General features: G+C 40.3%; 1 protein-coding gene across 3 annotated transcripts in view; it reads left to right on the forward strand.

The window, feature by feature from the left end:
- KLHDC10 (kelch domain containing 10) overlaps nucleotides 1-21,197 on the forward strand; it is a 57,358-nt gene extending 36,161 nt beyond the window's left edge. For all 3 annotated transcript variants that reach the window (XM_061198717.1, XM_061198718.1, XM_061198719.1), the window contains 8 exons: nucleotides 6,005-6,226; nucleotides 7,607-7,761; nucleotides 8,912-9,060; nucleotides 10,640-10,724; nucleotides 11,569-11,635; nucleotides 12,690-12,737; nucleotides 14,548-14,687; nucleotides 15,319-21,197. In XM_061198717.1, the coding sequence (XP_061054700.1) occupies nucleotides 6,005-6,226; nucleotides 7,607-7,761; nucleotides 8,912-9,060; nucleotides 10,640-10,724; nucleotides 11,569-11,635; nucleotides 12,690-12,737; nucleotides 14,548-14,687; nucleotides 15,319-15,528 (1,076 nt within the window). In that variant the 3' untranslated portion in view covers nucleotides 15,529-21,197. The remainder of the gene's footprint in view (nucleotides 1-6,004; nucleotides 6,227-7,606; nucleotides 7,762-8,911; nucleotides 9,061-10,639; nucleotides 10,725-11,568; nucleotides 11,636-12,689; nucleotides 12,738-14,547; nucleotides 14,688-15,318) is intronic.
- The last annotated feature ends 4,689 nt before the right edge of the window (nucleotides 21,198-25,886 follow it).

A 25,886-nucleotide genomic window follows, 5' to 3' on the forward strand; every position in this document is an offset into this window, starting at 1 on the left:
CCATTACTGGTGATGTTAACTTTGATCACCTGGATAAGATGGTGTCTGCCCAAGGGGCCTCTTAACAGATTTTAACAAACTGATTCTAAAACCCAATGGAAGAGTAAATGGGGAAAAATAGCTAAGACGTTTTTGTAAAAGAGTAACAAAGGGGAATTTGCCCTACTAGATGTTGATAGATACTTCAGAGCTGTTGTAATTAAAACGGTGTGGTAATGGTACAGGAATCAATAAATAAACAGTGGGACTGAACAGAGCCCAGAAGCCCAGCCCCATATGTAGTGACAGCTGTCTCAAGTATGCTTTGCTCAGCACTTGAAACTAACTCATGGTAACACCAAAGTCTGTCAAAGCAAGTTTCTTTTACTGCTGCCAACTTAGACTTAAGATTACTCTGCCCTAAGAAGCCAGATCTTTATATATGAATCTCATACAGTGTATGGAGTCTCTGTGGTAGGAGATGCTTACATAACCAAGAATATTGTGTGCTGCTGTGGATGGATGGCCTTTGCCTGAGCAGCTTGGGCTCTGGGAGTAGTAAAACGGTCTGCGTACCAGTCAGGGATGGGAACCAGCTGGCCCAGTCTTCCCTGGCTTCCTTGTCCAGGCTTCCAGGTGTACAATAGAAGATGTGTCTTCTCAGGTAGAGGTAATGCTGGGCTTTATATTTGGAAAGAAAGGACCAGTTAAGTTAAACTGAATTTATCATTTAGGCTGTATGATATTTGTAACTAGTTAATACTTTTAGCAATAAAGGTTTTAATTTTTTTTTTTTTTTACAATGGCCTTATCACAAATGTTTGATAGCACATCTAGAGGTGGCTACATCTTGTGATAGGCTTATTAAGCAAAAATGTTATATGCTACTTTATTTGCAAGCTTTCGCATTTAAGATTGTGTGATGTGTCTTGATTGTGTGCGTTCTTAAAGAGCAATAGATTTTGTGTCCAAGGTGATTAGACCTGGATATTGGGATTTTACTAATTCTACTGTAGAACATGTCAATTTAGTATACGATAAAGATGGCATTTCAGTTCAGTGTAGAAGGGATGACTTTCCATAAGGGGTTTAGGGACAGTAGCCTATCCATTTTGCAGGAAATATTAGAGCCGTACCTCATAAAATACACAAAAGTATGTTCTGAATGTATTCAGGTTCTGAATATTAAAAATCAAAACTAAAAAATTGTTAGAAATAAATAAGAATAGTAATTTTATAATGATGCAGAGCTAAATGAGATGTAAAGCAAATGAGCCTTTTGTTGTTGTTGCAAAGGAGCCTTAAAAGAAAAGATTGAGAGATTCAATTACACAAAAACTTCCATATAGTATAAGGTACCATAAACAAAATTAAAAGCCCAATAGCAGGCTGGAAGAAAGAAATAGAATAAATAAATAATTTCTACAAATCTGTGAGAAGACAACACAATAGATAGGAAAGTGGACAGGGGATATGATCAGGCAATTCCCCAAAGAAGAAATACAAATGGGCCAATAAATACGTGAACTAGTAAAAATCAGAGAAATACAAAGTAACCTGACACCCATCAGATTGGCACAAACTAAAAAGGTTGAAGAGGGCATAAAGGAATAGGCACTACTGTACACTATTGCTGGGGGTATAAATTGTTGCAGTCTTTTCGGAAAGCAATATGGGTCTATAACAGTATTATATCTATAACAATTTTGGGGGGGGGGTCTGCGTTGGGTCTTCATTGCTGCGCACGGGCTTTCTCTAGTTGCGGTGAGCGGGGGCCACTCTTCGTTGTGGTGCAAAGGTTTCTCATTGCGGTGGCTTCCCTTGTTGCAGAGCACGGGCTCTAGGCGCGTGGGCTCAGTAGTTGCAGCACGTGGGCCCTAGAGCGCAGGCTCAGTCGTTGTGGCGCACGGGCTTAGTTGCTCCGCGGCATGTGGGATCTTCCTGGACCAGGGATCGAACCCGTGTCCCCTGCATTGGCAGGCAGATTCTTAACCGCTGCGCCACCGGGGAAGTCCCCTATCTGTGTCAGTTTTAAGTGTATATTCCTTTGACCCCAGAAATTCTGTTTCCAGAAATTTTTAGACATTTGCATATAAATCTACGTAAAGAAAGCTTTGTTACCAAATTATTTGTTAACGGTAATAACATTGGCACAACCTCATCATTGCCTTATCTCTGACAGCTAGCTTCTTTCTTCCTTTGGGCTGCAAACTAAAGCCCATGTCCCTGGTTACAGTAAGCTCTGGCTTACTCCCTGGGGTAAAGAGCAAGTGTGCTCATCATTGTGACATGATGGGCACACTGAAGCAAAAAGATGGCTCAGTTACCACAGGTACATACTCCCTCAGCTGCATGTTCCCTTCTGGGTATTGAGTTCACCTCTGCATACAGGTTCAGTTTTAATTTTTGACTTCTGCATTTTCTAATTGGAGTTCCTCAATCAGGTAACCTAATTCTGTGGCTGATTTTATTAGTAGCAAATACTTTTTAGGAAAGTGGGGTTTGCACATGGAGAATTTGGGACAAGATTCAGAGAACTACTTTAAGAATCTAAAACCCAGTTAAGTTTTGGTCAAGGTTGAGGAGCCCATGCTATATTCTTCATAATGAAAATTAATGTGTAGTCTCCATGACATTAACCCTGATAACTCCCCATGATTTATTCAAAATAAAATATGGCTTTCTAATATGTTAGTCACTCTTGGGCTATAAATATGTACAAAGAAATCTTTAGTTACTGACTAAAGAGAAAGAATAGTTACCTCTTCACTCCTAGCTATAAGACTTCTTGACAGGATGTTTAATATTTATCAAACGTTGATCAGATGCTCTTTACCCAGCAGTTTAATTTGCATAGATAATGGCATTATTTACAGAAGCCAGCAATTGAGCTAGACAAGCGCTTTTGATAGACATATTACGTGAGTCACAAAACTTTAAATTTTCTAGTAGCCACGTGAAAAAAGTAAAAAATAGGTGACATTAATCTTAATTTTTATTTGACTCGAGATCAAAAATGTCATTTCAACCTATATTCAGATATAAAAATTAGTAACTTTACATTTATTTTTGGATACTAAGTGTTTGAAATCCAGGGGGTATTTTACATTTAAAGCATAGCTCAGTTTGAACCAGCATTATTTCAGATGCTCAGGAGTCATATGTGGCTAGTGGCCACTGTGTTGGACAGCACAGGACTAGACTGTAAGCTCCAGAGGACAGAAAGAGTAATGGTCTTACCATTGTATCCTCAGCAACTAGTACAGTACCTGGTATGTAGCAGGCGTCCAGTAATATTTTTGGCTTAATGAATGAATGAATGAGTGGGTAAATATAAAATCATCTTTCATTGACTCCTCAACCTTTAATCCATGTGAGTTACATTTGTCTCAAAAATAGTTGGCAGTAAACTTAGAATGGAATGTCTTCTCCGTTGTACAGTCATTTAGAGAAAATCCTGGAATATACTGTATGTCTTTTCATATTTGCCCAAAAGCAGTTTCAAAAAGTATCTTTTGGCTCCAGGTAATAAAGCAAATGACATTATAGAGATTCTTAGAGTTCCTGTCTGTTGACCATAGCAACTCTGTTAAGTTTTTTTCTTAAAATTTGTCTTGCTAATTCTTAGAAGCATTTGTGTTTTGAGAAGACCATTGCATAATCCAACCCCTGTCCCCAAAATTGTATCTCTCTTAAGCACAATATCAAAGTCCACTGAGAGCTCTACACTGTTTTGATCATCCCTGTTACTGTTAACTTTGACCTGAAGTTAGTATCAGTGAAACTTCTAGTGTCTGTTATATATCTCTAACTGTTTTAGGTGTTGTGGGTGATGCAGGCTAATTGCTATACATGATTTTTGCCCTTTAGAAACTTACAATTATTTGGAGAAGAAAAATAAATATTAACAAAATGAGTAGAGAAAAATTAAATTTGTAAATTTGTTCAGTGTTTTCTGTGTGCCTTAGGTTTGGTAATAGAAAGGTGAATGCAAATAATTCCTCTTCCCTCAAATAGCTTATAGCCTCCTGGGAAGATACATATATTATTAACCAATAAACATTTTAACATAATAGCAAGTATAATAAATCTGTAAAGTACAGGAATAATAATCCATTCATACAAATGAAGAAGCTGAGACTCAGTGAGGGTCAGTGACTTGCTCAAGGAAGCAGTAAGAAGGAACCTGGATTCAAATCTAGATATTTGTAGAAGTTATTGCTCTTTTTTCCACACCACATTTTCTGTGTTTCAAGATTTTTAGAAAGAGAAATTGAGTTCACTTGAGGTAAATCACAGCGTGTGAGTAAATTTCCTAAGTGATTATAGTTTGCCTAAAATTATATTTATTATGTATTTACATAGTTATGGTGTAATCATCTTATTAATTGTCCATGTCTGTCCTATTATTTGAGTGGTATGGTACTGAATTGTAAGGGCTGTAGGTTTTTTCTTTTCTTGGCCGCACTGCACAGCTTGCAGGATCTCAGCTTCCTGACCAGGGATTGAACCCAGGCCATGGCAGTTAAAGCCCAGAATCCTAACCACTAGGCCACCAGGGAACTTCCAGGCATTGAACACTAGGTAGACCAGGCCAAGAGCTAAGGGAAGGACTCGGCTTTCTAAGCAGAGAGACAGACTTAAACAGGCAGGAGTGTGAGGGATCAGGAAAGGCTCTGAATTGCTGTTTGAGGGCTTCAAGCTTGAGCACTAAGGAGCCATCAAAGATTCTCAGGACCAACAGGTTGGACTTGAGTGATTGGGTGATTTGTGGTTTGTTCGTTTGGTTTTTAGTTTTTCTAGCTCTGTGCAATTTCTTTTCAGTTCTTGTTTAAAAGCATACCATAGGAAGTGGGATTTTGATTTAAAAATATAAATATGTGAGGCCTATATTAGGCTGGTAATAAATGTTTATATAACAAATGTTTATTAGGTGTCCAGCATTGTCATAAATATTAATATTATACTAGTATCTATTCCTAATATATGAAGGTAGATAAATCTGTAGGATAACAGACGACCATAGTACCTTATTCTGTCCAGTGTGTATTTAAGCATCTTTGGTTCTGTAGCTATGTAAGGGTTTGTGTAGACTGGTGTAAAAATTGTAAGGATAATAGAAGTAATATAAATTTTGGGGTTTTTTACTCTAAAATAATCTTGAAGTAACTTTTAGTAAACTAGTTGACATAATTTAAACTTCAGAAAGCTTGCAAATACAAATTGTAGAAATAGCTTTTTTTTTTCTTTTCTTTTGGCTGTGCAGCTTGTGGGATCTTTAGTTGCCCGACCAGGGATCGAACCCGGGGCCCCAGCATTGGAAGCACCAAGTCCTAACCACTGGACCAGCAGGAAATTGCCTGAAATAGCTTTTCTCAGTAAAGCTCTTAATAGGATGAAAGATGCTCTTTGAGATAAATACAGGGATATTCTTTGTTAACTACCATAATGTCTGGAGTGGTATTTAAATTCCAGACTTTGCTATAACTCTTTGAAAGCCAGTTTTCTTTTTAAGTGTACAATTATATATTGTGGAAAAATCACAGGTTTTATGTATGTATATTTTTATTTATACATGACTCATTCACATTTGTGATTATATTTATGTAGTTCTCTAATATTTTCAGTTTAATTTCGTTGGCCTGTGTTTTTTTCTCCTCTAAGAAAATAGAAAATCTGTCCTTTTAGCTTTTGGATTATTAAACCCCTCCTCCTTCTTTTCTTGAAAACTCCAAGTTACCAGCCATTTTCTCAAGTTTATGATGTTATTTTGCCTCCCTTGGGAAAAATCTTTTTACAGTTATCAAAATCTGAAAATAGTCCTATGAAATAGAAATGGAGACTAGCTCCTTAAAATCCTAAGTAGTATGTGTGAATGTATAAAATAACCTGAGTAAATAAAAAGTACATCCACATTATAAATTTTCCCTGATTTCCTTTTAAAGATAAAATGTTTGTTGCCAAATTTTGTTTGTGCTTTTAATCTGCTGGGTCATCTGTGGAAAACTGTCCTCTTCTCTCCTAGGCCACAGACCTCCACCAGCACGAAGCGGACATCGTTGTGTGGCAGATAATACCAATCTATATGTGTTTGGAGGTTATAACCCAGATTATGATGAATCAGGAGGGCCAGATAATGAAGACTATCCTCTCTTCAGGGAGCTTTGGAGGTATCATTTTGCTACAGGAGTATGGCACCAGATGGGCACAGATGGCTACATGCCCCGAGAATTGGCATCTATGTCACGTGAGTGCCAGCAGTTCTGAACTTTTGACTTTATGAAATGTCTGAGAGGTCTGGCTCAGTGTCACATGTTTTCCTTGTTAATAATGTTTAATAATACTAAATCATAATAGTAATATGATTAAACCCTGTTAATGGATAGACTCTTACTGTGATAATACTGTACCAATACTATAGCATGGTGATTCAAAATCAATTGTGAGCTGGGTAGTCCTGAGTTTGAACTTAGCTGTATGTCATTTACTTGACAGATGATTTTTAGCTTCTAGTTCCTTACCTATAAAATGGAATTAATAATATCTCAGAGGGTTCAACATAAAGTATCATATATATGCTAGGCAAAATGTAGTAGAAGATCAACAAATGGGGCTTACAGCTCTTGAGCAAAGTACTTCACACGTGGTATCTGTTTAATCCTCACAACATCTCTATGATGCCAACACTGGAATTATCGCCATTGTACAGATGAGGTAACTGAGGCTTTAGAGAGGCCCGAAGGGCAGTGGCTGTGAGTGCAGGCTCTGGAGCCAGACTGCCTGGGATTGAACCCTAGCTTGGCAAGGTTCTTTTTAGGAAACCTTCAACAAATTATTTAAACCTCTCACCACTTCTATTTTATCATCTATAAAAATGGAAAAGATAATAATGGTTCCTACCTCATAGGGTCGTTGGGAAGATTAATTTAGAGAGATTAAATAACTTTCCTGAGGTCACACGAGACTTTAAACCCAGCTCTCACGGGCACCAGAGCTCATGCTGTTGACTCTTACACTACATCAATTGAATAATCGGTTAAAAAAAAAAAAGTCATTGAAATAATACAGTAGCAGTATTTTCAGAATATTTGCCATCAGAGAGAGAAAAAGTATATACAAGTGTGTGTGATGACAGGAACAGAAAGTTACCAGCAGGATATTCGTGTTCTTTTTATCTGGTGGAGGATTAAGATGACAGAAACTATAATTTAAAATGTAGAGATCATTCCCCTGGCAAAAACCGAATGATCCTTTTATCCCTTCATCCTGAGTCCCACTGGGTCTTTGCTAAGGCAATGATGATCCTTCATTTTCTTTTGCTTTACTGTGTACTTGAACTGTGTTAAGCAGCAGCGGTGGATTGTAGTTCATATCATTCTGTATTGTTATATACAGTGTTTCATGAATTTCACAGTACATGTCACATATCAAACAGTGAGCTAAGTGAAATAGTGTGAATTAGATCTTTTTCTGTAAAACTTTGTAGTAGTTATATGTCAGTGGTTTGAGCTATCTTCTGAAAGTATCAAAGCGGACATTTTTGAGTTTCTCAGATTTTCTGGGTTAATGTGGGAACACATTGCAGGTAGCCAGTACGAAAATGAAATTTATGCTTCTCCTTTCCCAGTTGTGCTGCATGGAAACAACCTGTTGGTGTTTGGAGGAACAGGCATCCCATTTGGTGAGAGCAACGGCAATGACGTCCATGTCTGTAACGTGAAGTATAAGAGATGGGCTTTACTCAGCTGTCGGGGGAAGAAACCCAGTCGTATATATGGACAGGTACCAATCTATGGCCAGTCATTGTGGATGTATTTGTTCAGATTTTCTAGTTCCAGGAACAATGTCAGAATATTTATATTGCCACCAATTTTTTTTAATGGAGAATAAATTCATTGTGGTTACTATTTGATTTTTCAGTTCTGATGTGAAATTGTCTTTTGTAAATCTGGTTGCTTGCCTTCTTCTTTCCTTTTTTTCCCCTTACTCTTTGTTTCTGATTAAGACCAATGATCTAGACCTGTATGGAGGTTTCTATATATGTCAGGACCTCACCCACCCCCAATGAGAGATTTGGCTATTTATGGCCCAGGTCCTATAGTCTTCAGAGTGTTATGATGCTTTGAAGAGCTTTCTCACCTAAGTAATAGAGTAGATGATCCCTGTACTTGGTTAAGAGACTTTTATACAGATCTGAGCTAAAACACAGATTATATAGAAATTAGTTTCCAGTTAGGTTCTAGTGCTTCAAACCTTAGGTTTGAAAAGTTATATCTAAAAAGGTAGGAAAGCAACTCACCATACTTCAGGGACCCTTTGAGAGTAATGGGCTAAGCTTAAAACAACCAAAGCTGTGGCTTCTTTCTTAACTAGCACTGGCTGGCACTGGTACTGATACGTAGCTTCTGAACTATGTGTGAGGCACATACTGGATGACCGTATCCCACCGCAGGAGGCATTTAAACTCTAAGAAATTACCATAACAATAGCAAAACTTACATTGAGAAGAGTCTGGTGGAAAATGTCAAGTTTTGGGGACTGCCAACTCTAGACTTCTTAAGGGATTCTGGTGCCTTATTTTCATATTTGCTCCTTCTCCTTAAGGGCATTTTTCTTCAGACTGCTTAGAAAGTGAAGCAGCTTTCAGTGGAAATGCTCATGTCCATGATCTATAAATTCTTTGGTTGGCTAGGACCCCTAAGGATCATCTGACGCCCTTTGCCTATCTAGATAGAACTTTCTTTCCAGTTGAGCAAAGTTAACTTTTCTAAAAATGATCTCTGTTTCTCTAAAATCTTTAGTCCTTTTTAAGGGTCTGATTTTTAGACCCCCCAGGTTTTAAATAAAACCTGATTTGGGGATATCTAATAAGGTTACATTCTTCAATCAAGTGTTAACGAGGAAGTCTCGTTCACCTTTCCTCATTATCCAGGCCATGGCTATCATCAATGGCTCCCTTTATGTCTTTGGAGGCACAACTGGCTATATTTACAGCACAGACCTGCACAAATTAGATCTCAATACCAGAGAGTGGACACAACTGAAACCAAACAACCTATCCTGTGATCTACCAGAAGAGAGGTGAGATTCTAGGATTAAAGCATATTTATTCTTTCTTGCTAAGATTTTACTTTTTTTCAGAATATTGGCAGTATGCTTTGAAGAAGACCCTTTGGCCTGGTTAAAATAGCTAACTGGCTATTAGATCCCAGTTCAACATTAAAGAAGGGTCTTCTGGTGAGGGGATGATATCTCCCTCTGAATTAAAGAATTTTTTTCCTGTTATTTCCTTTTGTACTTCAGTTTTCCTGCATTAGGAAAGTAGTGAAACCAATGGTAACAATTGTAACTAAATTTCATATTACAGGCAAAATAATTACATTCTAGTTACTTTTTGATTTCCCTTCTTAACTTGCATATTAGGATTCTTTGGCTCATTTGCTCACAACTGTATCCCCAGTAAGAACACAGTGCCTTGCCCATAGTGGTACTCAGTGAGTGTTGGTTGGATGGATGGAAGAAAGGAAGGGAAGGTCATTTATTTTAAGTGCTCTGTTAAACACTCAAACATCACATGATTCTCTTTAGTTGCCTTCTAGTAGCAGTTGTAGATCTTTCACTTTTTTTTTTTCCTAATAGCAGTTGCCTCTTCTTAGAATTAAACTCACTGGAAAACTTAAAGAGGTTTTTTTGCCCTCTAGTTTAAAAGCAAAGACAGTAAATAATTTTTTATTCACTGTTTAGACTATTATGTCTTTGTTGCCTTTAAAAAAATGACATATGGGTGCCAAGGAAGACTTATTTCTATTGTAGTATCTTAGTGGGCTGATTATTGCAGAACTACCATGAGAGGACTTGGGAGATGGCTTGGTATGGGGAGCAATTTTGATGTAATTTATTTTATCAGCACCAGGGCCTCCAGGGAAAGGAGGAAATAGATTAAGTTTTCAAAGCATTTTCATATGGTTGCCTTCTTTGAATCATTTTATGGACATACTATAACTTGTTTCAGCTTTTAGCTAGACTACTTGGATAAAAGTTCTGGTAGGTGTTTCACATTATATTCACAGTTTTATGTAGCATAATTTTTCTGATATTTTTGTATCTGTTAAATAAGTGTCTTAATTTGAAAGCCCATAGTCTAAGCTTTCTAATTAAATGTAGGCAGATCACTTTTTAAAACTGTAATAATTTCCCCCCTTATACAAAGTTATCACAAAAAGATTATAGAAAATCTAGAAAATACCAATAAGCAAAATAAAGAAAATAAAAAGCAAAATCTAAACTCAGGGATAACCAGGGTTAACATTTTGCATGTATCCTTATAGTCATTTTCTTTGCATATTTGTATATCTATAAATTCTTAGTAGGATTATAGCCTATCTGCTCTTATATAACTGATTTTTTTTTTCAGTTAATGACATGAAAAGAAGTTCTCAGTATATTAACCATCCTCTGTTCCTACATTCTTATTGGTTGCATGCTAATCCATTTTTTATATATTGTATAATTTATTTAACCAATTCACTATTATTAAACATTTGGGTTATTTCCAATAATTTATTATTATAAATAATGATGCAATAAAAAGTCTTGCAGCCAAATCTTAGGTAGATCATTTTTCCCATAATTATAAATGTATTTTATTGTATATTTTCAGATACAGACATGAAATTGCACATGATGGGCAGAGGATTTACATCTTGGGAGGTGGTACTTCTTGGACAGCTTATTCCTTAAACAAGGTATATTAAAAAAGAGAGAGAGAGGAAGAAGGCTAGAGAGAGGCATGTGTTATACTAAGCATAATAAGTAACAATTCTGTTACTGTAGATATTGTAATTTTCAAGCAGTTTCTTCATCAACACCTATTTTGTGTTAGATGCTCTTTATAATATAAGGTTGAACTCTGTGCCCCTGATATGCTTTCCAGCTGACAGTTGCATAATCACACACTGAAAATACTTTATTAGAACTATCCCTTTATGCTAGATGAGAAAAGACATTAAAAGAAAGATATAGTAGCTTAAATGGAGCAACTAATTAGATTTGGAACCAGGATTCTCAGAATGTCACATCCCTCTCATTGTCAGTGCTGTGTATCTAAAAAGAACAGGCACGTTTAGGACTGCACATCACTAACTTTAGAAAGCTGAGTTCTGAAGGGCTTTTATTCATCCGTCTCTGTGGCATTTCTAAATCCATATGTCCCAGGGGAAATCTGTAGGCCTCAGAGCTCCTGATTTGGAACCTTAATGGTCTTTTTCAAGTTTTGTCAAAACTGCAGTTCCGTGTTTTCTGTTATAAAAATGATACATGTTCATTGTAGAAAATGTGCAAGTTGCAGAATTCCACCTTTTTTCTTCATTCTTTTCTATGATTTAAAAATAATAAAATTATGTATGTGCTTAATTTTCAGTTGCTTCATTTAATGTTTTGCCTTATATTAGAATTAGGAAAGATCAGAGAATAGCAAAGGAAAAGAAGGCTTTTCAACCAGGAATATGTTTGTATAGGCTGTTATGAAAAATCCAGTTTTCAGGCTAGCTAAAATTTTTTGTGTATCCTCTTTTTTTTTTTCTCTCCAAGATTCATGCATATAACCTTGAAACGAATGCATGGGAGGAAATTGCAACAAAACCCCATGAAAAAATAGGTAAATTTAAAATATTGATTCATTTATCTTTAATAAATGTATTTTATAGTTTTACTTGTTCTGAAAGAGAAAAAGTAATTTTATTGCATTATATGAGAAGAAAAATATCTGTTGAATTGGTATTAGAAATTACTTGTGGGACTTCCCTGGCGATCCAGTGGTTAAGACTCCAAGCTTCCACTGCAGGGGACACGGGTTCGATCTCTGGTCTGGGAACTAGGATCCCGCATGCCGTGCGGCGTGGCCAAAAAAAAAAGAAAAGAAATTACTTGTATTCCTTAGCCCAATTATTATTCTTCCTCAGCAACTGAGCAGAGACTTTTATTTTTTTTATTTCATTTTTTAAAAATTTATTTATTTATTTATTTATCTTTGGCTGCATTGGGTCTTCGTTGCTGGGCGCAGGCTTTCTCTAGTTGCAGCGAGCCGGGGCTACTCTTCGTTGCGGTGTGCGGACTTCTCACTGCAGTGGCTTCTCTTGTTGCGGAGCACAGGCTCTAGGCACGTGGGCTCAGTAGTTGTGGCTCGCGGGTTCTAGAGCGCAGGCTCAGTAGTTGTGGCGCACAGGCTTAGTTGTTCCTCGGCATGTGGGATCTTCCCGGACCAGGGCTTGAACCCGTGTCCCCTGCATTGGTAGGCGGATTCTTAACCACTGCACCGCCAGTGAAGCCCATGAGCGTAGACTTTTGATGGGGATTGGTGAATTCTGTGGAAGAGGGGAAATCTGGGTAGGATAAAAGTAGGCACTTAAATCAAGATCTACCTGTCTCTTTGTGGGTAAAAGGGCTTGGGAAAGCCACTAGTAACCCCTGCCTACTGCCACCTCATTTTGTTTTCCTGACACCTTAACGTTATATCATTATGATGAAACTTATGATGGCTTTATTCTAGTGTGAAATAAGGCAGGATGGAAGGACTAGTCAATGTTTGCTTTAATGCAACAAAGGGATTGTTTTAAGCAAGTTATTCATAGTATGTCTTTTGCTGTGTCGGATCACCATTATTCCCAGTCTTTCTGTGAATAATGGAATTTCTGTATTTATGTGTTTGGCAGGTTTTCCTGCAGCCCGAAGATGTCACAGTTGTGTTCAGATAAAAAATGGTAAGGATTTCAAATAACAGGCTGGTTCCATTTTTGTAATTGTACATACTGAGATTATTTTATTTCTTAATGATAACTCTCTAAAAGAGGCATAACTTCGGGGAGAGTCTATTTCTTTTAGTTTATACTTAAAGGGAAATCCATAAAGTTCTGCGTCTCTCAGCAGTTTTCATAAAGTAAACTAATGTGTTGTTTGGGTTCCCTCAGTTATCACAGAACTCAAAAATAAGTGATAAATAAGCTTTTACTCTACCACCTAATCGTTCGGCACCCCACCTCAACAGATGTCTCTGGTTTTGGTGGGTAACACTAATAATCCTGACATACAGTAGAGACCTTGGTAGACATTGTATTAAAATTGTAATAGCTCCTTCAGAGTGTAATTTCATAAAGTTTATTCTCTTCTCTATCTGATGCCAGATAGAACTCTTAGCTCATTCTTTGGCCATATTACAACACAAGCATTGTATGGCTTCAGAAAGCAGCTGCAGCTACTTTATCTGAGTGTAATAAATGACTCCTCTTTGGACAACCGTCCTGTCTTTTAATTTACAGCTTATTTTATAGTTGGATATACCACCTTAAATTTTTGGAGGGGAGGAAGGTGTGTGTAAATGAGTTAGATAGCCTGTATCCTTTCAGCAGCTTAGTTCAGATTTTACTAGGATTATGCTGCCATCTCTAGTACAGAGGCGCTTTTTATTTTGCTTCTGCTCTTTGGACAAGATTTATAGATAGTGGCGTTGTTCAGCTTTACCTCTCTAAGAACGGAGCCATACTTTTAAAAAATCCTAGCCAGAAAAGTTTCCAGTGTATTTTATAGTTTAATTGTATTGACTTAAACTTGATCTAGATCTGAGTTAAGACATGTATTCGTTTGGTTCTTTGAGTCCAGGCACCATACAAATGGAATTCAGCTATAGTTGTGGGCATTTAGCTTGAAGGTTCACATAGCCTTTGTTACATGTTGTCTACTTAGTTATAACTAACTGATTTTATAAAAACAAAAAGAACAACAAGAACAATAATAAAAAAACCTTTGATTTTGGGAAGGTTTTGTTCCTGACGTAAATAACTGGTACAGATCAAATGGGACTTCAAACTGTTCTCTTTGGGCTGAAGAAAGCTTGGAAAAACCTCTTTTGTGCCCCCACACTGAACATTGCAGGTTAATTGTCTAAGTAGAGAATGATTGTCTCTATGGGCAGAAAAATGTCTATCCTTTTCAGGATGTTATTTAAAAGAAGAGTTTGCAACCTGGTGGCCTGCAGATGTGTTCTGTTTGGCTCATGTGTGTATTACAGTTTTTGAATTAGTGGCCAATACTTAAAAACCAAAATGTTTCACTTTTCAAAAAATCTGGATTTCCAGCGTCTTTTAAAAAATTGGAAGATCTGGCAATTGCTGACCCTAAGTCCTACATGGCATCGATGAGCTGGAGCTGCATCGCCATCTTCCTCATTAGAGCATGTGCACTCCTGTTTGTTCCCTGGACCTATTTGTTTATTTTCCCTGAACCTTCTTGCTCATTCACTTCCTATGCCTGGCACCTGTAGGTATTTGAATTTGAGAACCTAGACATGAAGCTTCCTCAGAGGCTTGCATCCTTAGCCCTAGCAAAGATCCCAACATAGTGTCCGAACTCTAGTGAGGGACAGGACAGCAGCATGAGCGGCCTGCCAACTGGAGTCCTTTATGGTATGGGGACTGAACTGGTCCCGTGTCATCTAGCCGTGAGAGCTACTACAGGACATGCTGTCACTGTGACCCTTTTCCTTCGTGTGATTTTGGCTTTCTCTTTTCCTGATAGATGTGTTTATTTGCGGGGGCTATAATGGAGAAGTGATCCTGGGAGATATCTGGAAGCTGAATCTGCAGACTTTTCAATGGGTAAAGCTCCCAGCTACCATGCCAGAGCCAGTTTATTTTCACTGTGCAGCTGTTACACCAGTAAGCTTTCATTTTCGTATCTTTTTTATGTAGTTGCAGATGATAAGGAGATATTTTTAGAGATATAGCAAGAAAAAAAGATTCTGATATTAGCAAAGCTTGGATTGAGAATGTGTTTTTAAAACCTTTTCTTCCAAAGCTAGCTCTTCCTCTGAGAAAAGGGGAGAAAAACCATCACATACAAGCTTAAAAGAGCAACATAAATGTAAAAGAAATGCTACATGTGGCATTCAGGCCCTGACAGTGATATCAAAGGTGTTTCCTGGGAGGGCAGAATAGTTTTACCCCCAAGATGCCATGTTATTGAAGATTCTACTAGTTTCTTGAATGCAAAGACCTTTATTTTCACCTTGTACCCTAGTACTGGGCACAGTGGATACCTAATATAGTCTTAGTTTACCGTTGTTGGAGTTGTTGTTGAAGTAAAACCAGCCTCTGGCTTTTCCCTTAGTAACTCGTTCAGTATCTAAGCCTTTCTTGATCTCTGCACTGTGTTGGGATCAGTGAGAAACTTTTCTGTTTCCTGTCGTCTAATTCAGCCTACTATGAACTTTTTGGCTGAATCTTCAGCGTAAGTACCTGTTTCTCTCCCATGTGAATTTATCCTCTTTTGACTGCCATTTGTTCATAGGCTGGTTGCATGTACATTCATGGAGGAGTGGTGAACATCCACGAAAATAAACGGACTGGGTCGTTGTTTAAGATCTGGCTGGTGGTTCCTAGCCTGCTGGAACTGGCGTGGGAGAAGCTGCTTGCGGCCTTCCCCAACCTAGCAAACCTCTCCCGGACACAGCTTCTGCACCTTGGACTCACACAGGGACTCATCGAGCGCTTGAAATGAGGATTTCTGGACTGTTCATTGATACTGGAAATGTTAATTTAAAGAGACTCCTTTATTTATGGGCAGTGTAGAATGTGCTACAGAGAGGATTGGTTACCCTGATCAAGGCCTTATTCAGAAAATACATCAGATGCCTTTCTGTAAATTGTTTTAAGTTTATGGAATCTCACTTTCCCTCGTGCTTTTTTCTCTCCCTTCTGCCCCAATACACACACACATACTCACATACTCCCTCTTCCTTGATGGAGTTGAGGGAGAGTCTGAAAGTACCTTAATAATGTTATGAATCAAGATAAGATAAAGAAAATTTTAAAGGAACTCTAAACATATGACCCTGTCAGGCAGTGCTCTATAAATTAAAGCAACATCATCAATAAAAACAAAAATAAAATTAAAAAAATTAAATCCAGCAACAACAACAAGAAGTTTTGGGGATAGAACAAGAAGGCTAACCTTGAGACTCTTGCAGATTATAGGGAAAGCTAGATGTTTAACTTCCTGTTTTCAAAGGTACATCTAACTGAGCAGCTGGATCTAACGGCAGCGGTGGTTGATGTCTTGCTGCCTAGGTGCCCACACCGACCCTTTGACTTTGGAGAAAAGTTCAGCAGCTCAGCAGCTCTTGATTAGTGATTTCTTTTCTCATCCTTATGGTGCCAGCAGTGGTTCGAGTTGACTTGTCTAAAGACTTTATTGTGTGTTGTAGTTGTGCTGTTTGTTGTTGCTCTTAGAAATTATGGCACCAAGAACATTTCAAATCAAGAAATTTATGGTGGTCAAAGTTCTTCATTCTGGGCAGTTTTGAAATTCTCCTATGCTTATTAATGGTTTCAAGTATCTTTTTGACTTCATTGTGGGGGATTGCAGACCCTAAGTGTGTGGCATAAATGCTGTGGGACATAAATGTAAGTTCATGAGAGGCCGGAGTAGAGCAGGGCAGGGAGGGCTTCTGCTCTGGGCTGTGAGCTTTGACTGTCACACTGGCCATTTCCTTTCAGAACTGTTTCTTTTTTTTTTTTTTTTTTTTTTTCTTTATTGGAGTATAATTGCTTTACAATGGTGTGTTAGTTTCTGCTTTATAACAAAGTGAATCAGTTATACATATACATATGTTCCCATATCACTTCCAGAACTGTTTCTTTTCTCACTCTGGGCCATGCACCTGCTGTATTCTCAGGCAATGTGTTTTATCTCTAGAAGGCCAGTTGGCCCTTGATTTTTCTCTTTAATGTGTCTGCTTTAATGTGCATGGTGCTGTGAGTAATTGCCTAGTAACTGGATAAAAGGTCTTGGGGAAAAGCCACAGGTCATTCTCCCTGAAGGACTAAGTATCATTTTTAAAACTAGCATGAGGAAGGAATGAAACTGAGGATCATTCACTTTTTGGTGTGAAATTTTAGTTCTGGTTTGTTTTGTGTTGTATTTTAATTCTAAAAAAGAAATGACCTAAATTTTTACTTGCTTTGCCATCAGGCTGCTAGAGTGGTCACTGAGACATGAGCAGTTGGAAGTCCTTCGGTGTATGAAAGGTGCTAAAGGTGTGCAAGAGGGCACAGTGCTGATCATTCCGTTGGTTACGTCATAACAGGAGACTCAGAGGGGAGACTAGGGACATGTTTTTGCTTTAAGTGCCTCTTTTTCGCTTAGCTTTTAAAATTCTTCTTCTTCTTCCTTCGTCCCAGAAGGGAATCTCTTAGGCTCATGTGTGGATTTAAAATCACCTTTGAGTTATGGCTAAAAAGTTACCATCTAGTGTTCTGTTCTGGGGAAGAGAAAAATGTGGCCTCTAGACTTGGACTCCTAACCTCCAGGCCTTATTATAACCTCCCATCCATGTGGGGTTGAGTTCATAGAGCCTGTGTTCTGCAAGGTCTCGTAACAACCTTTCATCTGTGAGTTTGGGTCCTTCTGGGGGAGTGAGGGGGTAGGGGGGAGGCAGGGAAAGGAGCAACTACTCCAGAGGCCCCACCCCCCTCTTGCCATGACCAGTCTGGCCTTTAACTTCTTACCACCCACTGCTAGGCTTGTTCCAGTGAGGAGCTCTCTCCAGAGCAGGTCAGTCTGAGCAGCTCCATTAGTTCAAAACAAAGCTTTACTGCATGACTCCAATCTAGTCTCTGGATGTTTGGGCGGAAACTATCCATAATTAAACAAGTCACATTACCCAGGGTGGCAAAAGGATCTTTGTCCTGGATTTTTTTTTTTTTTTTTAACATCTTTATTGGAGTATAATTGCTTTACAATGGTGTGTTAGTTTCTGCTTTATAACAAAGTGAATCAGCTATACATATACATATATCCCTATATCTCCTCCCTCTTGTGTCTTCCTCCCTCCCACCCTCCCTATCCCACCCCTCTAGGTGGTCACAAAGCACCGAGCTGATCTCCCTGTGCTATGCGGCTGCTTCCCACTAGCTATCTATTTTACGTTTGGTAGTGTATATATGTCCATGCCACTCTCTTACTTTGTCACAGCTTCCCCTTCCCCCTCCCCGTATCCTCAAGTCCATTCTCTAGTAGGTCTGTGTCTTTATTCCCGTCTTACCCCTAGGTTCTTCATGACCTTTTTTTTTTTTCTCTTAGATTCCATATATATGTGTTAGCATACGGTATTTGTTTTTCTCTTTCTGACTTACTTCACTCTGTATGACAGACTCTAGGTCCATCCACCTCACTACAAATAACTCAGTTTCGTTTCTTTTTATGGCTGAGTAATATTCCATTGTATATATGTGCCACATCTTCTTTATCCATTCATCTGTTGATGGACACTTAGGTTGCTTCCATGTCCCAGCAATCCCACTACTGGGCATATACCCTGAGAAAACCATAATTCAAAAAGAGTCATGCACCAAAATGTTCATTGCAGCTCTATTTACAATGTCCTGGATTTATAGGGACCAAAGACTGAATGCTCAGCCTTTGTGCTTATCCTTCCATAGTCCTTGGGATATAAGCAGGTCTCTAGTTCTGTGACACCAGAGAGCTGAAAGAGCGACTGGTTCAATCCACACTTGCTAGCATCCTTTTTAAAACCTTCTGAAGGCGGTCTTCTTTGAGGTAGACTTTGGAGGCCTGACATCCAAGACCTTGTGTGTGACGTTTTCATAAAAGTACATATCTTTGGTCTAAAGTGTCTTCTTTTAATATAACACTAGTGAAAATGATGTAGTATGATCGGTTCTGAGTGCTATAGAACCACACATGTGCACGTGTTCTGAATGCCAAATGAGACTGTGTGTATGATGACTTAAATGTAGATGACTAGAACTTTATATAGGGAGTCACCAGGCATTTTAGTATATCCAAAACCAGCACTCTGAATTCCTGACACTGTTACTTGATTTAGGAAAGTTTATGCCTGCTGCTTCTCTGCCTCTTTGAGGTACTCCCAGCTATCTTACTGCAGTCCTGTAAGTTTAAGTGCAATATATAGAAACACATACGGATATATACAGATTATATATAAGGTGTGACTATAAAGCAGGTAGACTACTATTTTGTATCTGTCTTGGGGAAGCCAGCTCATTACTTTAGAGTCAAATTATACCAAAAATTTAAGATGTGATTGGCTGGCTTAGGCCAACTCTTGGTAAAGCTGGACTTTCAAGTCCAGTGTTTCCTTACTCCAACTCAGAGACTTGTTGTTTCTTGGGTTTGTTAGAATTGAGACTTTTCCCCAGTCATCTTTGTACTATCTCATGTTTGCATATCTTCTTACATTTCTTTGCCTAGGAACAAGGAAGTCTACCTGTAAGGAGTTTTCTAAATGGAGAATTAAAACCTAATATTTAATACTATGAGTTCTCCCATGTATATACTAATTTATCTGTGAAAGTAATACTTTATTAAATGAAGAAAATGATGCTTTCTTCATTTAATAAGGTATTTTCCATATTCTGAAAAATCTATAAACCAATATAGAATAGATTGAAATTTTAACTGTTCAGGGGCCAAACTGAAACCCTTTCTACTGGCAAATCTTCTTTTTTCAGGGCCCTGGTGACATGATGTAAAAATTTGCTCTAAGCTATTCATGTCCATTACATAGCTAGATTTAAAAATATAATAATAAACATTAACATTTCTAAGCAAAAGGTATATTAACAGTGACCTTTCATTACCCAGAGTAAAGCACAGATAATTGAAATCCATAGATAATCAGTGTTTCAACTTTTCTATCAAACGATTGATTTATAGTTCTTCCTTCTCCCTACCCTTTCCCACAAGCACCTCCTTTTCAATGGAGTGGGGCTAATGTGTAGTTAGAAATTGAAAAGCAGGAATCACGGAGGGGCTAGAAACCAGCAAACATATAAGCAGCCCAGTTAGCTGTAGGTGGTCAACCTGATGACAGCGGTTAATGGTGAGTTTAGATGTCACTCTTCACTCTTCTGCTTTGGCATAGTCTCCTGCCCTGAGTTCTAGGCTGTCTCTCCTATAACCACCAAAGAACTCTTAGCACATATTGGAAGAAAAAAGCTGTGTATGATGCAGAGGAAATCCCATCATTTGAATACATTTCTTTGGATCTTTGCAAATACTTGCTTTTCCACTATTCTTGAAGGAACCTCAACCTTTCCTACAACCCATATAGCTTGGCTTGTAGGAAAGGTTGAATTATCCTCTAAGACTACGTTGGTCTTAATCCTGTAAAACCAGTTTGTTTTTATGTGGTCTTAAAGATGTTTAGAAGGTGGCATAGGTTACTGAATTGTCCACCTGCCAGCACTCTGATATAGCACAAAAAGTCAATTTCCTCATTCTTCATTGTTCTAGCATTGAGCTCCAGGATGGATGAGGGTTTATGGTCCTATGATCATAAGCTTCCAAAACTGGTCACCATTTGCTTAAATTGCTTAGGTTCCCCAAATGCCTCGGGGCTCTAAGAGCGTTGGCAGGGCCTGAGGTAGGCTTGGTAGAGTTCTGTAACCTCTGTGTGCATCGCCACCAGATCATGCCCAGCAGTGGCGTTTCCCTTCTAAGGTCGTTAGATTTGGTGGAAAGCGACCTCTTCCCTCATCTGGTGTTACGGAAAGAAGTTTTGAGTTGTGCTTCAAAAGTGGTACTATCTTTTTAACATAATTTTCATGTTTTTATCTTTTATTTTTTTCACTCTTTAGAAGTTTTTAAAAGGCCCTGCTTAGTCACTGTACAGGGTGAGTCAGAGGCAGTTTCACCAAGCTGTAGTAATTGCTGTTTTACTAGTTGCACATTTAGAATACAAAGGAGGCATCAGAAACACACTTTCTCTAAAGCCACTTCCTTGTACACAGAGTCTGAGCAGGGACAGCGCCAGGCATCTCCCTGTAAAGGCACCTGCCAATGAGGATTTTTCTGGAAGAACTAGGCAAGAAAGGGAAACCTCACTCACATGCAGTCTCTGAGGCGAGCCTGGGCTTGGCTCTTGGTACAGGGTATGCTTAGGCCACACACGATGCTTGCCTTACTTTAAAGCTGTTTGCCACAGTCCTGTTAAATAGTGTGGAAGTCCTTTTGCAGTCTGGTGTGCATGCCATATGATCAGGACAGCTTTTCCCACCTTACCTGGTTTCCTACAGGCAGGTAGGAAATATAGTGAATTTACCCTAAAATGTCCAATCTGTATTTATGTATCTTGTCAGTGTTTTGCTGTTGGTTTTCTAAAACAATCTGATCAATAAATCTTATCCAGATCTATTTGGTTCAAGGCCACCTTGATTGTCTGACAGTAATTTGTGTATGTGAGCTCACCTATATGACCCAAGCATCAGTCCAGCCTACCTCCACCACTCCCTTTACCACCCCACAGGGTCCAGTTTTCTCTCTGTGTCGTCTACCTTTCACAGCCACCCACTGTGGGCGCCTTCTCTCTGCTCCCCCTGTAGAACTCCTGGACACACGTAGTCCACTCAACGCAACGCGGCTCCCTCCAGGACATCAGCAAGGGAGTAACTGTGGGGCAAGGCATACTCCCTTTTACTGCCCCCTCCCATATATTCCCCAAACCACCTCCACACAAGTTTATATGGATGTATCAAGACTTCTGAAGGGTTGGAGGAGCTACAGGGAATTCAGAGGAAGAATGTGAACCTTTACATACAGAGTCACGACTATCTGTATGATTCAAGGGAAAAGCCCCAGGAGGATCTGAGCCCTTCGCCAGGGTCCTTTGGGAATGAAACCACAGTTCCTAGTTCTGGAACTGGTCTTCCAGATGCTTCCTTCTCCAAGACCTCTGCTTTGTGTAGCTTCACTTCTAATGAGATCCCCTCTCCCAGTAGTACTTTTCTTCATGTCTCTGAAGTGTGAAGTAGGTGTGGGCACTCCCAAGTCTGGTCACTTTTAAGGTCTCCCATCCAGAATTGCATGTGCACCTTTTGTTTTCCAGTGTTTCCACTGACAAACTTTTGGATCAAATACACCTTCCCGGGATGAATAATCTTAGATATTATAAATCCACAAGGAGGAAAAGATACAATTTCTACCCCTTAATTAATTCATAAGCCTTCCCAGCCCACCTTACAGTTAACATTTTACAGTTATTATGCAGAGCAATTTTATTTCCTTTGGTTTATTTTTCCTGTCTCTTCTAAAGTATACTCCCCTCAGACCTACCAGGAATAAGAAATGGACCTTACACCTTTTAAACCAGCCAGAGCTTCGAAATGAACTCATGTTAGTATCTGATTTGGTTCTTAGATGAGACCCATCTTAGCTTAGGAGGAGAGTTTTCAGTGGCTTAGTTGGTTTGGGTGGGTTTGTTCTGCCAGTTTCATGCATAAAATTCTAGTTTGTCAAAATGCTATCACTAAACTACTGTTCACTGAATAGTACAACCACATTCTCTTGAGTTACTCTTCTGCAGTAATTGTTTGAGGGGAGAAGACATTGATAAAACTATCCAGTTCCCATATTACCTTCAGATGAAAGGCCCAGGTTCCAGACCAGCCCTAGACTATAGAATTTTCCATGAGGATGGAAATGTTCTGTGTTTGCACTGTCCAATATGTAGTAGCCACTAGCTGCTGGCTCTTGAGCACTTCAGATGTGGTTTTTGTGACTGAGAAACTGAATATTAAATTTGATTTAGGGCATCCCTGGTGGCGCAGTGGTTGAGAATCTGCCTGCCGATGCAGGGGACACGGGTTCGAGCCCTGGTCCGGGAAGATCCCACATGCCACAGAGCAACTAAGCCCGTGCACCACAACTACTGAGCCTGCACTCTACAGCCCGCGAGCCACAACTACTGAGCCCACGTGCTGCAACTACTGAAGCCCACGCGCCTAGAGCCGTGCTCTGCAACGAGAAGCCACTGCAATGAGAAGCCCACGCACCGCAACAAAGAGTAGCCCCTGCTCGCCACAACTAGAGGAAGCCCGCACGCAGCAACGAAGACCCAATGAAGCCAAAAATAAAATAAAAAAACAAAACAAATTAAAAAAAAAAATTTTTTTTTTAAATTTTTGATTTAAATTTATTTAAATGTAAATAGTCACACGTGGCTAGTGGCTACCTAGACAGTACAGTTCTAGAAAGAGACAACCTGGAGAGTTGGGAGACCAGGGCTTGACTCTTGGCTCAGTCCATAATAGTTCTGTATGCAATTTGCTTTCCTTTGGGCCTTGGTTTACTCATCTGTCAAATGAGGAGTTTGGCTAGATAATTTCCAAGGTCCCTTTCAGATCTAATATTCTGTGATTGTGACCAAAGGCCTGGAGCATAATGGTGAACATCATACGTGAGCATCAACACTAAGACTGGACTTGCATTAGCTCTTCACCTTGATCTTCATATTAAAATCGTTGATCCTGCTTTGATAGGAGGTCTACTGCAAAAGCCAGGTAGTTCCTTAGTGAGTGCCACAGTAAAGGGTACCCACTTGCTCATTGCAGGCTCCGAGGAAGAGTGCTGAAAATGGAGTATGGAATAGAACAAGGCCAGCTGCCAGACTCACCTATGACCCACTGGTTTCCAAGCACGAGGCATGCTTGTGAAAAACAGATTCCCGGGCCCAAATCCCAAAGATTCTGTTCTTGTAGGTGAGTTATTTTAACATACTCTTAAGTTGATTATAATTTAGCTGGTTTGCAACATTTGGGAATCCTTGTCCCACATCTGAGCTAACTGTCTGGTACTGGCTGAGATGACCAGGAGACCTCCCTACCTTACTTGTCACTGTCACACTTCATTGCCCAACAGGGAACTAGAGCAAAGGCCAGAATAAGTGCTTCCCAAAACTTGCTCTGTTAGAACTCAGTGTGAAGATGGCAGACTGGCCACCCACGTTCCCCTCCTCTCCCCCTTGGAAAACCACTAGTAATAATAGTAAAATGGCCTTAGTTTTCTTTTCCCTAAAATGGGGCTAATAACTATAACCTGTCTCTTGACATTATTGTGTGCCTTAAATGAGTAGATACATGTAAAGTGCTCAGAACGATGTTTGGCACATAGTAAGCATTATTAGGTTGCTCTCTGGAGTTGATGGAACAAGAAATAAAGGTGAAGTACTTTTACTTACTAAAATTATAAAAATAACCAATAAAGAAACTAAATATAAGAGGATGAGGCAGGAGAGATGGAGTGATGGAAGTGAGATAAATCCTCATCTTCCATACCAGGAAGGAAAAATACAGAATGTCTCAAATAACCAGGAAAGCACATTAATTAGAGATGTAAAGGTATCCAAGGAAAAACAAAAGAGCTGACAGTTGTAAGGTTGGGAGGTAAGAAGAGCTGCAGCAGGGGCTGCTGTTTTTTCAAGTGTGTTCTTGGTTTTTGTTTTTTTCCTTTTTTCTCCTTTATAAAGCAGAATTTCACAGCTCTTTCAATTTAGTTCTTCTTCAGGATACCGTAAATCTGGGTCCCTTCTGACCAAGTCTGGCTGTAAATGATTGGGTGGTTCAAAGGATGGGGAGGTCTTACCCCATTTCACAGATTGCGAAGCCAAGACAAGCCAAGTCAGGTGATTTGCCACGAGAGCTAGCCTGACCCGCAAAGCCCAGAAAAGGGGCGCCCTGCCTGCAATTCCGAGAGGTTTTCTGTAATAACTGTCACCCGCCGGGCGGGGCCTGGCTGCAGGCAGCAAGTCGTTACCGAAAAAACCCTTATCGAAGGGCGTCTGGAGAACCACATCCGCCCACCCCAGCCTACCGGGGGTGGGCTGTTCCGGGCTGTGAAGCCCTGGGCTGGGGCAGGGAGGGCCGTGCTGTCAGGACTTCGGGGTGCGCTGGGGTTACGGCTTCAGGGACGCCGGATCCCCGACGCGCCACCTCCACTCCTGCAGTGAGACCCCCGCCGCCCTGCCGCCCCGGCTTTTGCCCGGTTGGGCCGTGGACACACGGCGGGGCAGTCAAGAGTCGAGTTTCTCCGTCCGCAGCAAGATTGCCCGGTGCTGCAGTCAAGCGTCGCGAAGAGCCGTCCCGGTGGCTCCCCTGCCTCCCCCTAGCAGGAATAGAGCCGGCGGAGCTCCGCCCGGAGCGGGCAACCGCCACCCAGCCGGACCCGGAAAGAAGTGGTGGTGGTGGAGGGGGTCCGGCGCTCACTACCTCTGGGTCGGTTCCTAACTGAGCACCTACCTACTACGTGCCGAGCGCAGTGCCGGGTGCTGGGGATGCAGCAGGGAATATGGCCCTGCCTTCAGGGAGCTTCCATCTGGGGGTCGGGGTGGGGGGCTAATGTGAATACGAACTATTTTACGTTTTACACAGAAAAGTTAGATAAAGCCCTTTTAAGAACCCAGTGAATGTGCAGGAAGAGCTAGAAAGCGCCATGAGGAAGAATGTTATTGTAACGGACCAAACCCACCTCCTGGAGTCTTCTAGAAGGAAGGAGAAAGGGGAACCCGGAAGAAGAGGTGCTGGAGGCGAGAAAGGAGAGGCAGGCCAGGCAGCTCATGACGAGCTGGGCAGATAGTTCGGCTTTTATTTTAAGAGCAGTAGGAAGCTTTAAGGCAAGGAGAACACAAAAGGATGCTTCTGGCTGCCGCAGGGAGGGTGCAAGAGGAAGCAGGACTCTGTTAGGAGGACATGGCAGTGGTCCAGGCAGGGTGAGGATGCTTTGGGCCGGGGCAGCGGGCAGGGCTGGATTTCAGCTCTCATTCCTCTTCACCCCCAGCAGGGCGCCCTTGTGCAGTGAACAACTGCCCAACTCTGGGCAGAGGCCCAGCAACCTGGGCCAGCACCGCAAAGACTTTGCTAACACTCAGCCCCGCAGGGAAGAGGAGGGGTAGGCCGGAGAGAGGAGCCCCGGACCCTGTCCGCCCCAGGGCCCAGAGCCGCCCAGTGCAGCCCACCACGCCTAGCGGAGCGGCTCTCAGGATTGGAAAGGGGCGGGGGCACCACTCTGAACCGGAATGATCTGGTTTAGAGCGGATGGCT

This window comes from Eubalaena glacialis, chromosome 8 (genome assembly GCF_028564815.1).
Source record: "Eubalaena glacialis isolate mEubGla1 chromosome 8, mEubGla1.1.hap2.+ XY, whole genome shotgun sequence".
Classification (NCBI taxonomy): domain Eukaryota; kingdom Metazoa; phylum Chordata; class Mammalia; order Artiodactyla; family Balaenidae; genus Eubalaena; species Eubalaena glacialis.